This window comes from Typopeltis vanoorti, chromosome 3 (genome assembly GCF_054136105.1).
Source record: "Typopeltis vanoorti isolate ZY-2024b chromosome 3, IOZ_Tvanoo_1.0, whole genome shotgun sequence".
Lineage (NCBI taxonomy): Eukaryota > Metazoa > Arthropoda > Arachnida > Uropygi > Thelyphonidae > Typopeltis > Typopeltis vanoorti.
In genome coordinates, this window is record NC_143551.1 from 101,120,684 (window position 1) to 101,135,383 (window position 14,700).

The 14,700-nt window shown below is 36.0% G+C and overlaps 1 protein-coding gene across 1 annotated transcript in view; it reads right to left on the minus strand.

The window, feature by feature from the left end:
• The window catches only part of Ipo9 (Importin 9), a 493,522-nt gene that overhangs the window by 407,233 nt on the left and 71,589 nt on the right, over window positions 1-14,700 (minus strand). The window contains exon 4 of the mRNA XM_090390464.1: window positions 13,913-14,001. Within this exon, the coding sequence (XP_090246590.1) occupies window positions 13,913-14,001 (89 nt within the window). The remainder of the gene's footprint in view (window positions 1-13,912; window positions 14,002-14,700) is intronic.

A 14,700-nucleotide genomic window follows, 5' to 3' on the forward strand; every position in this document is an offset into this window, starting at 1 on the left:
CAAGTGATGTTAACAGAACAATGCAACAATGATGTCATTATGCTAAAGGCTAATCCCAAAATACACATCGAGAAAAGAGAGATAGATTTAGTGTATAAAAGTAGATTGTGGTTCTTGGCTAGAGCTTTGCTTTTGTCTTTTTTTCTCGTCGCCAGGGCCTTCCTCCTGTCAGGGAAGCTTTTGCTTTTCTCCTCGTCTCCAAGCTTTCTCCCTCGTCTATGAGCCTTTCTCTCATATATGGCTCTTAAATTTGTGTCTCCAAGTAACCGGTACGCAGTGTCATCCGGTCAGTAAGTTTTCCGATGAAGTTCCAGTGATGAATGGACATTCTACAAGAGTACAGTTACTCGCAAGTCTCACGGTAACTTCAGCAAGTTCCTTATCAAGTTTTCGAAGGAGGAAATTTCTATAAGAAACCGCCAGTGTAGTCGAAGCAGCAAAAATCAACCAGGAAGAAGATGCTACGATCTTGATGAAGTTTGTTGCAATTTATTTGGACTCTATATCCAAGGAAAATGTAAGTAAGTACTGTTTTGTAATTGTTAAGAAGGCATAACTATGAATTGTATATGTGCTTACAATAAATTGTTTATAAACAGACGGTAACAAAGTCATAGTCTTTGTGGGAAGATTATATGTTAACTGGTTTGTTTAGATAAAAAATATGTATGTAGTTGTAAGAAATGGAACAGTGTTATTAAGGAAATGTATGCAGCTGGGATATAATTAGGTTACTGTCTTTGAGGGAAGATCTTATGTTAAATTGTATATGCAGTAGAGAAATAAGTGCATGGTTATAACATAGGAGATAATTACATGTTTAATTCTAACAAGTTAACTTAGCATTGAGTTCACTGTGAGTTTTGTTGTATAAACTGCATTCCCTGTTTGTTAAAATGGTTGAGTGAGATAACCTTTCGGTAACATTTTTTTTGTTTATTGTACCTATTGCTCTGGTTCAAAATAAATGTTTTGTAACTACCTAGTCTGTTCTTTAGCCAATGCACTATTTCCAAAAAAAAAAAAAATAGCGAACCTGCGTGCAAAATGCCGGTTTGCTGAGTGGTTAGCGTAACACTCTCCAGCCAAAAGGCTGCAGGTTCGAATCCCACAGTGGGCATGGATGCTTGTGATTATCTGTGAAAATACTAGTTGTGGTGGTGGACAGTAGATGTAGTTGGTGTAGATGATGAGGTTCGCTGTAGTTGGGGGATTGAGTGGTGGAGACAGAGAGTCGTAGAGGAGATGTCCTCCCTCGATGGGTCTAAGACTCCATGGAGGTGTCAAGTAATAATAATAAATTCAATTTTCAGCAGTCACGACTTGCATCAGGGAAAATCTGTATATAGTTAATGATCCTTGTTTTCCTCACCTCAACTTTCAACCTATATTAATTCAATTAAACGGAGCAGTCGTAAATAAAATAAATTTTTCTAATTGATTCGAGCAAAAGTTAGTGAACTGCACATAGAAACAAGCTGATAACTTTAGGTCTTTAAGGGCGGAGGAGGAGCAGAAATCAGTTGTGTGGTAGAAAATAAACAGTAAACAGATTGAATAACTAATATAAAATAAATAAGTAAAGATATATTTACAATGGTTTAATATTAAAACTGGTGTCAAGCAAGGATGTACATTATCCCCCTCTGTTATTCATTATCTATATGGATCACTTTATGAAGGAAAGTGGTATTAAACATGATATCAAAATTGGAGATGTTAATGTCAGCTCTTTGCTTTATGCAGACGATGTTATACTTCTAAATAAATCCACTACAAGTCTGCAAGATTCCCTGACTAAATTGAATAACTGTTGTAATAGATATGGTATGAAGGTCAGCAATAACAAGACAAAGACATTGAAAATAAGTAGTAACACTGAAAATATCAACTGCATTGTGAATAGAGAACCTACAGAATAAGTAAAACATTTAGGCTACTTAGGCAGCTCGATTTTTAGTGTAGATGGTAAATTAAATATGGAAATATACAACAGAATCAACAAAGCTGGTATGGTAGGAAGTCAATTGAAAATAAGATAGAAATTAGTCAAGACACTAAGTTACCTGTATACAAGACAGTGTTCAAACCAATTTTAACTTATGGATCTGAGAGCTGGGTCAGAAGTAAAACACTTGACCAAAGACTAGAGACTGCAGATACGAGTCCTGAAAAAGATTGAGGCATGAACAGATGGCATCAATGGCAATATTATGTTAAAAATGAGGATATTAGGAAAAAACTATGGTCACTTATACAGAATGAGAAAGGAAAGATTAGCAAAACAAGTGTTCTCTGCCAGGTTGGCAATAAAAAGACAGAGAAAGATCAAGATATAGGTGGATTGATACAGTAAAAAGTGCCTTAGAAGACAGAAATATAAGATCTGATAATGCTGGAGTCTTGACAGGCAACAGACTGATTTGGAGAAAAATTGTAGATAAGAAGTTAGTAATGATGTAAATGTTTAATGCAGTACTATCATATCCTGTACACCCCTTAGAGGGTGCATGGCAGGAATTTGATAATGATGATAATAATGTGTTTCGTTTCCATGCATGCAGCATAGTGTCTGTGGAAGGTGAGTGGTGTTTTTTCATTATGAAGTGTCACAACGGTGACACTTCATAATGAAAAAATTACCCTGATTGTTGCTCAATATAAACAAAAACTACTTGTTTTTCTTGCTTCTGCAGTACAGTGTCTGTTGAGGGTAGTGTTTTTCATGCTCAAGGATTATATTTATTCCAGTTTTCTAAAAGAAAAGATGTAAGATGTAGTAAGTAAAAATTAATGTATTCCTGAATAAAAATGAATCCTTTACATATTGTAAGAAGTGGACCTCCAACAAAATACTAGAATACACTACATGTCTATTAAATGGATAAGAATCCTATATTGTTATATAGCCAGTAAGTGAAACTCAAGATCGATAACTACGATCTATGAGTTTCAATGATGAAAAACTATCAGCGAAGGCAATTTGAAGCAAAGGTAGAGCAAGCTCCCTCACTATTCTTGATATTCTCTCGTAATGTAAAACACAGCTCCTAGGAGATGTAATACTGTCATTACATTATGAGGGGAGGTCACTACCCAGACCGGTTTCAACCTTTTTTGAGGTCTCATCAGTGAGTAGGTAGACCTGGAAAATATCAAAGCTTAGTGAAAAGAACTTACATACCTTCACTATACATCTCCTAGGAGCTGTGTTTTACATTATAAGAGAATATCAAGAATAGTGAGGGAGCTTGCTCCACCACTGCTTCGAATTGCCTTCGCCGATAGTTTTTCGGCATTGAAACTCATAGATCGCAGTTATCGATCTTGAGTTTCACTTACTGGCTATATAACAATATAGGATTCTTATCCATTTAATATCTATTAAATTGCCAGAAAACTAGCCTTTTGGCTTTTTATTTTAATTACACTACATGTCTATTATGGATAAGACAGAAGAGCTGCTTACAAAAATTAAGAAAAATTATGTAATGAACATAGGATTCATGAATGGGTGGATAATAATCTAAAAAGTGTATAATGTTCATCAATGAATAAAAGAAAACCACAGGGGTGCTCAAGGGTCAAAGCTGTATAACTGAGAGGAGACCTCCACATAGCCTTTAAAGGAATGCGGAAAACCGACCAGGGCTTCTGACCTAATGTCCAATCCTCACCTTCTCGTGGTGCACCCTGTTGGGTATCTACTTTTATATTACTGAACGAATGAGGATGGGTTCACAATTTGGGATTTAGCCGACCAAATTGTATTCTTATTGGTTAAACCAAAATAAAAAATGATGGTACAACATGACAAAATTTCATGATGGCTGAGGCGTCGCCTGGTTAAACAAGGCTCCCATTGTTTTCACCAGGGAACCAGGGCAAACAGCGAAAAGTCAGCTACTGGAACAAATCTGAACACACACCCGAACTCAACATCACCAGAGTTAAAGATCGGTACTATCAACATAAGAAGCCTGAATAGCAAAGAAATGCAGCTAGCTGAGGAATTAGATAAGTACCAGATCGACATAATAGGGGTGACTGAAACAAAAAAGACAAAAACCGGTGAGATCTTTCTGAGCAATAAATACAAAATGTTATATTATTCAGGCAATGACAATCAAGGAAAAGAAGGAGTAGCCATAGTATTCAACACAAAATACGAGGCTAATCTTCTTGAATGGCAGTCAGTCTTAAGTGGAGTAATGTGGGCATATATGAGAATGGGGAACTGGACAATGAGACTTATTTGTGCCTATAGTCCCACAGAAGGTTCTATTAAGGTAGAAGTGGAGGATTTTTTTTTTAGGCTTTAGAGAAAGCAACTGACACAATGAAAAAGGAAAAATTGGTCCTTATTGGGGATCTAATTAGCAGAGTAGGAAATGATTGTCAGACATACAAAAATATTTGGGGAAAACTTGGAAAAAAGAACAAACCTAATAATAATGGCAAATACCTGTTGGATTTCTGCTCAGGACATGGACTGGTTATTACTAACACCATGTTCCAACATAAAAATGTTCACAAATTCACATGGAGAGAAGAGGCAAGGAATAAGAAAAGTCTCATTGACTATGTTATTGTTGATAGTGATGTTTTCTCCCTGTTGCAGGACACCAGAGTGTACAGAGGATTTGAAACTGGAAGCGATCACTATTTAGTCTTAAGCAGGATAAAATTGAATTTCATATTGAAAAGAATATGAAATATTCTTTTCAATATGAAAAGAAAGTAAGAAAGTTTTAAAGTGAATAAAAGTTGAGCAGCTCTCAGATGTGAACTGTAGACTAAAATACACAAAGACTATTGAAGAAAAAATAGTTTTTGTGAAGAGAGTTTGAGAACAGGAATCAAACCTTGGAGATTCAGTGGCAAGCCTTGAAGAAAACCCTGATTGATTCAGCTAGAGAGGCATGTGGTGAAGTTGTCTGCAAGGATAGAAAAATCATAATTTCATGGTGGACACAGGAAGTTAAAGAGGCAGTGAAGGGAAAAGAAGAAAGCATATCAAAAGTTCCTAGCAAATAAGTCAGCTTGTGCTCTTAGAGACTACAGAGACAAATGCAAGAATGCTAAACACTGTGTAAAACTAGCTAAACAAAAGTCATGGGAGGACTTTGGCAAGAATATAGAAATTAAATATCAAGAAGGTGGTGAGATATTTTGAAGTAGTTGAAGAAGCTCAGAAATAGAGGAAAAAGTGCTGTAAAAGGAGTTAGAGATGATAAAGGTGAAATGAAAACAGGAGAAAAAGATATCCTTGAAGTATGTAGTAATTACTTTGAAAAACTGCTAAATGAAACAAGCAGTGATGACAGCACAGTGGTAAAAAACACTGACCAGGCATACAGTGAGGAATACATATCCATACTTGAAGTAGAAAAAGCCATCAAAGTCTTGAAATGTGGAAAGGCAGCAGGAGTAGATGATATTCGCCCAGAAATGCTGAAGTATGGTGGTATAAATGTTTTACAGTGGCTGCAGGACAGAGGGATGAATTCCCAATGATTGGAGTAGAGCTCTCATAGTACCCATATATAAAAAGGGAAATAAAACTGAATGTGAGAATTACAGAGGTATTTCCCTACTCAGTGTTCCTGGCAAGATCTATGCAAGTACTTAAGAAAGGGTTCTGAAGAATTGTGGAAGAAAAGGTGGGTGAAGAACAGGCTGGATTTAGGCCAAATAGAGGCTGTCAGGATCAGATCTTCACTTTACGACTAACAGTCGATAAAGCATGGGAATATAACAAAGATCTGCATTTAAGTTTCTTCGATTTGGAAAAGGCGTATGACAAGGTGCCAAGAGAGAAGCTATTCAATACGGTACAGTTATATGGTGTCAATGGGGCATTATATCAAGCAATACTTAGTCTTTATTTGAGTTGTAAGTCAGCAGATAGAATTGAAGGAAGTACAGGAAGATGGTTTAATGTTAAATCTGGTGTCAGACAAGGATATACATTATCCTCTCTGTTATTCATTATCTATATGGATCACATTATGAAGGAAAGTGGTATTAAACATGATATCAAAATTGGAGATGTTAATATCAGCTCTTTGCTTTTGCGGATGATGTTATACTTCTAAATAAATCCACTACAAGTCTGCAAGATTCTCTGACTAAATTGAATAACTGTTGTAATAGATATGGTATGAAGGTCAGCGATAAAAAGACAAAGACAATGAAAATAGGCAGAATCATGAAAATGTCAACTGTGTTGTGAATGGATAACCTGTAGAACAAGTAAAACATGTCAGCTACTTAGCACGATTTTTAGTGAAGATGGTAAATTAAATCGGAAATAGACAACAGAATCAGCAAAGCTGGTATGGTGGGAAGACAATTGAATAAATTCATATGGAATAAGAGAGAAATTAGTCGGAACACTAAATTAGCTGTATACAAGACAGTGTTCGAACCAATTTTAACTTATGGATCTGAGAACTGGGTCAGAAGTAAAGCACTTAAACAAAGATTAGAGACCGCAGATATGAGAGTCCTGAGAAAGATTATAGGCGTGAACAGATGGCATCAATGGCAATATCATATTAAAACAAGGATATTAGGAAAGAACTTGGCATTGTCATCATCCAGGAATGCATTAGCAAGAGCTAAATCTCAGGTGGTATGGTCACTTAAACAGAATAGGCGAAGAAAGATTAGCAAAACAAGTGTTCTCTGCCAGGTTGGCAGCAAAACGATCCAGAGGAAGATCAAGATATAGGTGGATTGATACGGTACAAAGTGCCTTAGACGATAGATATATAAGATCTGATAATGTTGGAGTCTTGACAAGTAACAGACTGATTTGGAGGAAAATTGTAGATAGGAAGTTAGTAATGATGTAATTTTTTTCATGGAGTACTATCATATCCTGTACACCCCTTTAGGGTACATGGCAGGAATTTGATGATGATGATAAAACATACAAATAAATAAACACAAAAAGTAAAAGAAATTGTACAAGATGATTTGCTGCTCCAAATGTATACAGCTTCTGTTTATTATTGGTGATATTTCACAAAAAAAAAAAAATCTTTCACTCTCCTAATAAGTTTTTTTTTTTTTTTTTTTTAATTATTATTATTACAGGAGACTCCAGGGAGTTCTTAGACTCATCGAGGGAGGCCCCTAAACATCATGGCCACACAACTATACGACATTCTCACAGTATCTATCATACCTTGCCTTGAACTCGCTCATCGTCATAGCACCCACAACAGACTCTGGCAGCTTATTCAACTTATTTACCACTCTAAAAGTAAAAAACCAAGCTCTAACACCCCTGCTAACCACACTCTTTCCCAGCTTCCATAGGTGTCCCCTAGTTCTCCCACCACCAATCCTGTTCTCAAAAATATCCTCTGAATTAATCCTATAGAAACTATTTAGCAATTTGAATGTCTCAATCATATCTCCCCTTTTCCGCATATCAACCAATTTCTGCAACCCACAAATCTTCAACCTGTTCTCATAAGGTTCATTCCATAGACCTGCTATCATCTTGGTCACTCGCCTCTGGATCCTCTCCATCTCCTCCCCATCAAGAAGAAACCTAGGTGACCAAATCTGAGCACAGTAGTTGAGATGAAGTCTTATCAAAGCTCGGTACAGAGGTACAATAACTTGCTTGTCTCTGCTCGTCAAAGTATTTTTCAACAACCAAGCGAATTGATGAGCTGATTCAGCCACTTTTGCAATGTGCTCCCTAAACTTCATCTCCCTATCCACCAACACTCCCAAGTCCTTGACCTCATCAATCTCCTGGAGTACAGTTCCACCAATGTGGTACACTGCTGCTAATCTTTTCACTCCAAAATGCATAACCTTACATTTTGTCACATTAAATTGACATCCATTCTCCTTATCCCAGAACTCCAATCTATCCAAATCATCCTGCAAGATTTTTACATCTTCTGCATTCACTATTGCCCTACCCAACTTTGCATCATCAGCAAACAAATGAGCTGTTTCTCTTAAATCCTTCCCTATATCGTTAATGAACAGATTAAACAGCAATGGTCCAAGAACAGAACCCTGCGGCACACCACTAGTCACAGGGCGTCTTTTGGACTCTACTCCTGAATAAACTACTCTCTGATATCTCTCCATCAACCACCCACCTATCTATCTCACCAACCCTATATCCATTCCCATATGTTGCAGTTTACGGATTAGAATTCCATGTGGTATCCTGTCAAATGCCTTAGCCAGGTCCAGCAGTATCACTGTAAACTCATTACCCTTATCCAGTTCAGCCGTCACTGTGTTATAAAACTTGAACAACTTACTGAGGCATGATCTACCCTTCAACAAAGCCATGCTGTCCCCCATACAATATCTCATTTTTCATCGATCCATTTCTGTATTTTTCCCTTGACTACTTTCTCCAAAAGCTTGACAACAACAGCTGATATGCTGATCGGTCGGTAATTTGCAACAGTAGTCTTGGATCCTCCTTTATGCAGTGGAACTATTTTCCCCTCTTTCCACACCTTCGGGACTAAATCAGACCCGAGACTCAGATTAAACAAATGGTCAAGGGCACTAATAATTCCTTAGCCGCTTCACGCAAGACCCGTGCCGGTATACCATCCAATCCCACAGATGTATTCACATTAAGGTTCTGTAATAGACTATTCACCTCCACTTCATTCATCACAATTCCCGTATAAACTAATGGTTCCTTCATTTTTTCAATGTCACCACCTGGATGATATACTCTTGCAAAGTGCTCGCTCAGTAATTCCCCTATATCGACTGATTCAGTGACCTCCTTACCCTCGGCATTCCTTAAAATCATTCTGCAGTGTACAGTTTGTTTTTTTTTGCTTGCAGCATATTGAAAGAACTGTTTGGGACTCTCTTGAGCTTGCATAGCTAGTTTCCTTTCATAATACGCTTTTGCTTTTTTTTTTTACCACACTCGTTACCCATCTGGCCTGCGCTTTATACCGTTCGTGTGCCTGAAGGTCACCTTTCTCTTTAAATTTCCTCCACAGTTGTTTCTTTTTTTGCAGCTCAAGCTTAATGGTGTTATTCATACATTTAACCCCTACTTGTTTTACTATTCGGATCCTAGGTATACAATCAGCCATAACCTCCTGTAAATGCTCGTTGACCACTGATCCAAGCAATCTCCTAAGCCTGTCATACTTCCCAGCACGGTAATTCCATATATACCCTGTCTTAATCGAAAATTCCACACCTTTAGCCACCTCTCAGGTCAAGGCCTTATGATCACTCTCACCAATAGGTGGCAACATGGTCATATTCATTACAGCCAAATTCTCAGATGCAATTACTAGGTCAAGCACTCTCAAATCCCTAGTATTTTCAATTACATGCTGTCTCAGATAGTTATCCCTTAATAATTGAATAAAATCCAGTTCCTTCCTCACATGTGTCCTCTCCTCCTTCCAATCAATGTTACCATAATTGAAATCCCCCATAATACTTACCCTCCTTCCACTCAGTTCATCAATTTGTTTATGCATACTATCTCCACCATCTATTCCATCACCTGGTCTATAGCAGCACCCAACTGTATATTTTGTTCTGCCAGTCTCAATCTCACACCAAATAGCCTCAATTTGATAGCCCCAAATAGCCAGCCTCAATCTCACACCAAATTATGCCATCATTATGTCTAGAATTCATAAGATCACATGTTATTCCACCCAGCAATTTAATGAACATACATAATATCACATATGTTAATTATTTGTTTACCAGTAACGAAAATACATCTATTCACACCTGTTTTTCATTACCTTATATTTTCAATTCTCATATTGCTTGATAAAGATAGTTTCCATATTTACACTTTTTAGTAATTCAAATATACCACCGCACAGTTAGCCTAGTGGCTTTGCACTTCGCAACCATATGCTTGGGAAAGGAGTGTCCCAGGTTCAATTTCCGTTGTAGACGTGAGGAATTTGAGGATCTTCCTCAGGCATAGCCAAGTTAGCCGGTCTTGGGTGCGGTCAGTAGGGTTTTTTCCGCCAGTTTATCTGGCGTTTTTCATCCCGCAAGCAGGCAAACCGGCCCCGTGAACATACGCCTCTACAGTCAAAAATATATCCCCCCCCCAGCGGCAGACCAGGTGACGGGTCGGTTGGGAGTAGTACTAACAAGAAGTCGCATCTAAGTAACACGCGGACCCTGCATAGGAAGCGGGAATAACGCATAGAAAAAGAAGAAGAGTAATTCAAATATACCATTCTCCTTAATTATTGTTTTCTAATATATATCCTAAAATAAATACATCCCCCGCACACACACATGCACATTTGGTTACAATTGAAGAACTGTCACAATATGTGGCACATCCACTGATACACAAGAACAAAATTGACAAAGCATGGTGTTTTCTCTTGCCACACCAGATGGTCATTGTTATAGCGACAGAGTTGCGATTATCCCAATATGAATGAGTTAATCTATTGTCCGTCAGGTTTCCATTATTATCAAATCTAACATTTCAGTCTTCTAAAGCACTATTAAGTGCATTATCTTGACAGGTAACAAAGACTAACAGTGCATTGTGCATCTTGGTCTTTTTCTGGGTGGTTTTCCTGTCATCCTGGTAACAAATACCTATTTTATTAGTCTTTCCCCTCCCGTTCTTCCATTTAAGTGAACCACCTTATATTAGATTTATGCAAAAATTGAAGAATTTGGCAAAGTCAGCAATAAAAATACAGACTATGAAAATAGGCAGGAACACTTAAAACAATCTGAATCCTGAATGGGAAACCTTTAGAACATACACAACATTTCAGCTATTTAGCACAATTTTTAGTAAAGATTAGAAATTAAATATGGAAATGGACAACAGAATAAGCAAAGCAGGTAAATGATATGGAGTTAACTGAAACAATTTATACATGATAGAAATTTGTCAAAACACTCAAGTAGCAGCAGTACCTTAAGATAGTGTTTAAACAAATTCCAATTAATGGATCTAAAGAGACCACAGATGTCAGTTTTGAGAAAAATTAGGTGGTGAACATATGGCATCAATAGACTCATATTCATAACAAACTTTTCATTTAGTACCATCATAGTATCCTCTACACTGGGGATCGGCAACCTTTCAGACTCGCGAGCCACATTCAACTTTTGTTTTTAATAATCGGGCCGCAAGAGTTAAGAGAATATAGTGAGTAAAAAAATACTTAAGTTATCAATTTTTATTATATTAATTTTAAAAAACACAGAAATATTTAAAGTACAAGATATGAAAATGAAACTCAATGAAAAATTATTATCACTTAAAAACAAAGTAATATAGTTATGCATCACAATACGTGTGTCTCCCTGCTTAATGTGACTTTTGTGATTGTTTTCATTAGCCAAATTATCTATATCTTTATCCACTGTATAACCTGAGCTGCAAATTCGAATCGAAGCATGCAAATGTTCATCAGTCAGTCGAGAAGAAATTTATTTTTTCTAAAACTCTTGGCAGAAAAAGCTTATTCAGAAATGTATGCGCTTCCAAACAACTATCATCTTCTTTGCGAAACTGATTAATACTTCAAATTTTTTGGTAAGCATTGATAACATTTCTGGATATTTTCTAATAAAAATGCGTTCTTTAATGTTTCATTCTGTTGTAATTCTTCAGTCGTAGTTAGTTTGCTAGTTGGTTTTAATGTCGACATTAAAAGGGTTCAAACATAATCGCATTTAGACGTTATTTTTATGAAAAGCAACATATCCTTGTTGAAACTTCCGTTTGTAAATCTTCAATAATACCAACAAAAGGAAACGTTTGTTGGTATATTAAAGTAAAAAAAAAGTATAGGTATAAAATTATTTTTAATTTATTATTCATATTATAAAATGTATTATTTAAATAATTCAACATACAGGCCACATGCCATGTAAGTATAATCGACCTTTTGGCTGCCAAAAATGCACGTTTGGGCCGCATGCAGCCCGTAGGTTGCTGACCCCTGCTCTACACTCATTAATAGTACATAAGAAATTTGATGAGTTTTTTTTAATTTATTTATTATTTTTTTTATGTAGCTCCCACCCACAAAAGGCTTCTATAAACTTAGAATACATTAGTACTGTGGGTGAGCTAAGGATCCCCCCCCACCTTTATTAATTTTATATATCTCTTAGTATTTTTCATTTTTTTTTTTTTTTTAAATATACAATCCAGAAACCATGACCATGTAAGAACCAGTCAGTAGTCTCACATCCTGGGTGTGAAATTCATCATCTCCCAGCCACCTAAAGATAATCACAAACATCCATGTCCCCCAATGGGACCACAAAAACACACAGCCTACTTGCTAGAGAGTATATATGCTTACTACTACTACTACTCAGCCAACCAAGCCAGCAAATTTTATGCAAAGTGAAACTATTTTTGAGTGAATGAATGAATACACAGCATAATTTCTGATTACTGATCAGTAATTCTTATCTAGAGGCCAACACAGAACTTTTTCCAACCACATCAGTCCTCCATTATACACATACTGACCACCGAATTAGAAACCTTTATGCAGATATATGTAAACGTCACTTATGCAGCATATGCAAAATACTTGGTCACATGCATCACCACCTTCTAGGCAACTATTTAAGAATGCTGCTGGTTATTAATCATCAATAGTGCTAATCACAATGGGAAAAACAAAAGATCTTTTGGAGTTTGATAAAGGTCTTATTGTGGACACCTGATTGGCTAGAGCCATGATTTTGAAAACAGCAGAACTAACTAGTTTCTCAAAAGTTGAGACATCCCAGGTGTTTAAGCAATGTTAAAATAATCCACATTGCTTGTCCAAGAGATGTAACTGTGGGCCTAAGACAGTCTATCATGAATGAGATCGGCACCTGAGAAGACTTGTATGGACAAACAGAATCTCTTGTTTACAGCAATCTACCAAAGCATTTAATGAAGGCTCGTCTCAACCCATATTTCACCAAACTATGCACAGGCAACTGAAGAGAATTGATATTGACAGTTACTAAAAGAGAATCAACACAGTATTAAATGAAAGTTTCTAATTCAGGGGCTGATATGTGTATTAGCAAGGTGATGGTTACACATTATGCAAAATCATCTATTATATAAAAATAAGCAAACTTTAAAAAAAATAAAATAAAATAAAAAACTTTGAACATTCACTCTTTAACTTCTATCAGAAAAAATAAATAAAATAAAATAGAAAACTAATTTTAGACATTTTTCAGTATGCAGTATATTCACTGTCTAGTGATACAATACAAAATATAGTACCTTTTTTTGGAAGAAATTACTTTGTTTTCATTATAGTTTATTATAAAGTTTATAATTCTATTTTATGGTAATACGTACGGCATATAATTAAAAATTAATGTATACACTGACATAATGATTAATTTTTTTTGCATATTAAGTGGATGATTTCATCAGTCATCAGAAAATAACTTAGTAGTCATAACATAAAATCCATTTTATAAGCAGCATATACTGTTTTATAATAATGTGAATCTAGTGTAAAAAGTGAATAATTTCCTTGATAATATTGTTAACTTTTAGTTGGTATAAAGGTACATTTTGAGAAGATGCTGCAAATTAATAACAGAAAATAATTTTTTTAGTATATAAAAAGTGAAATGAAGTATTAGCATATTTTAACTACCCTCTGGATTTTATTGTTATAGAAAGTTATTTCACACGATAGAGCAGTTTAATACAGTTACCATGAAATTATATTGTTTTCTTCCACGTAAGCAGACAAAAGTGCATACCTGAAGTATTGATACTTATTTTTAATGTTTCATTTCACTAAGTTAAAATATGATTGAAGACCAAGAATATTACTCATCAAAGATAGTACTTTGCACAAGAATTTATTTTCATAAGTGAAAATGAGAAAACTAATACCTCTGCTTCTGTAAAAATTTTATACATTTCTGGTAGGACGACAGGGGCTACCTGTGGCATCTGACTATCTGCTACATCACGAGAAAATTCTGGAAAACAGTGGGTGAAAAGCCATATATTACTTTCCAAATTATTATTTCATTATTATTATGCAATATTACTTGGAATGTTAAGTTATCCAGGAATTGAGTTAATAGCTTAATTTTAATGATTGGTGGTGCTGTACTGCAGAAAGTGGATGAGATTCGAGATTTGGGAGTAATGGTTGACACTAGACTGAAGTTTAAAGGACATATTTCAAATGTTGCAAAGACTGCATGTTGTACTGCTACCATGACATGAAGTACTCTAACAAGTAAGGATGTGGTGTGTCATTGTGTAAAGTACTAGTCAGCAACACTTGAATTATTGTGCTCAAATTTGGTCACCACCTAGTTTTCAATGTGATGTGGAAACATTGGAGAGGGTCCAGTGATGAGCGATTAAGGCAATATCAGGACTCTGGAATGCTGACTATGGAGAGGTTGAAGAAATGTGGTCTGCAGTTTGGTGGATAGGAGGAAAGGAGGTGACATGATAGAGGCATCTTAGTAAGGGAATTTTATCAGATTAATCCAGAGAGGATTATAAAAAGAGTAGAAGGCAAGAAAGGAAGAACCAGAGCCCATCCCTGGAAGTCGTATGAGTGCAGTGAAGAGGGTGTGAGGAGTGTAAATTTTTTTTTATATGAAGAAATGTCAGTGAATGGAATGCATTACCAGAATATATTGTTAATGCAAGGAATGCTA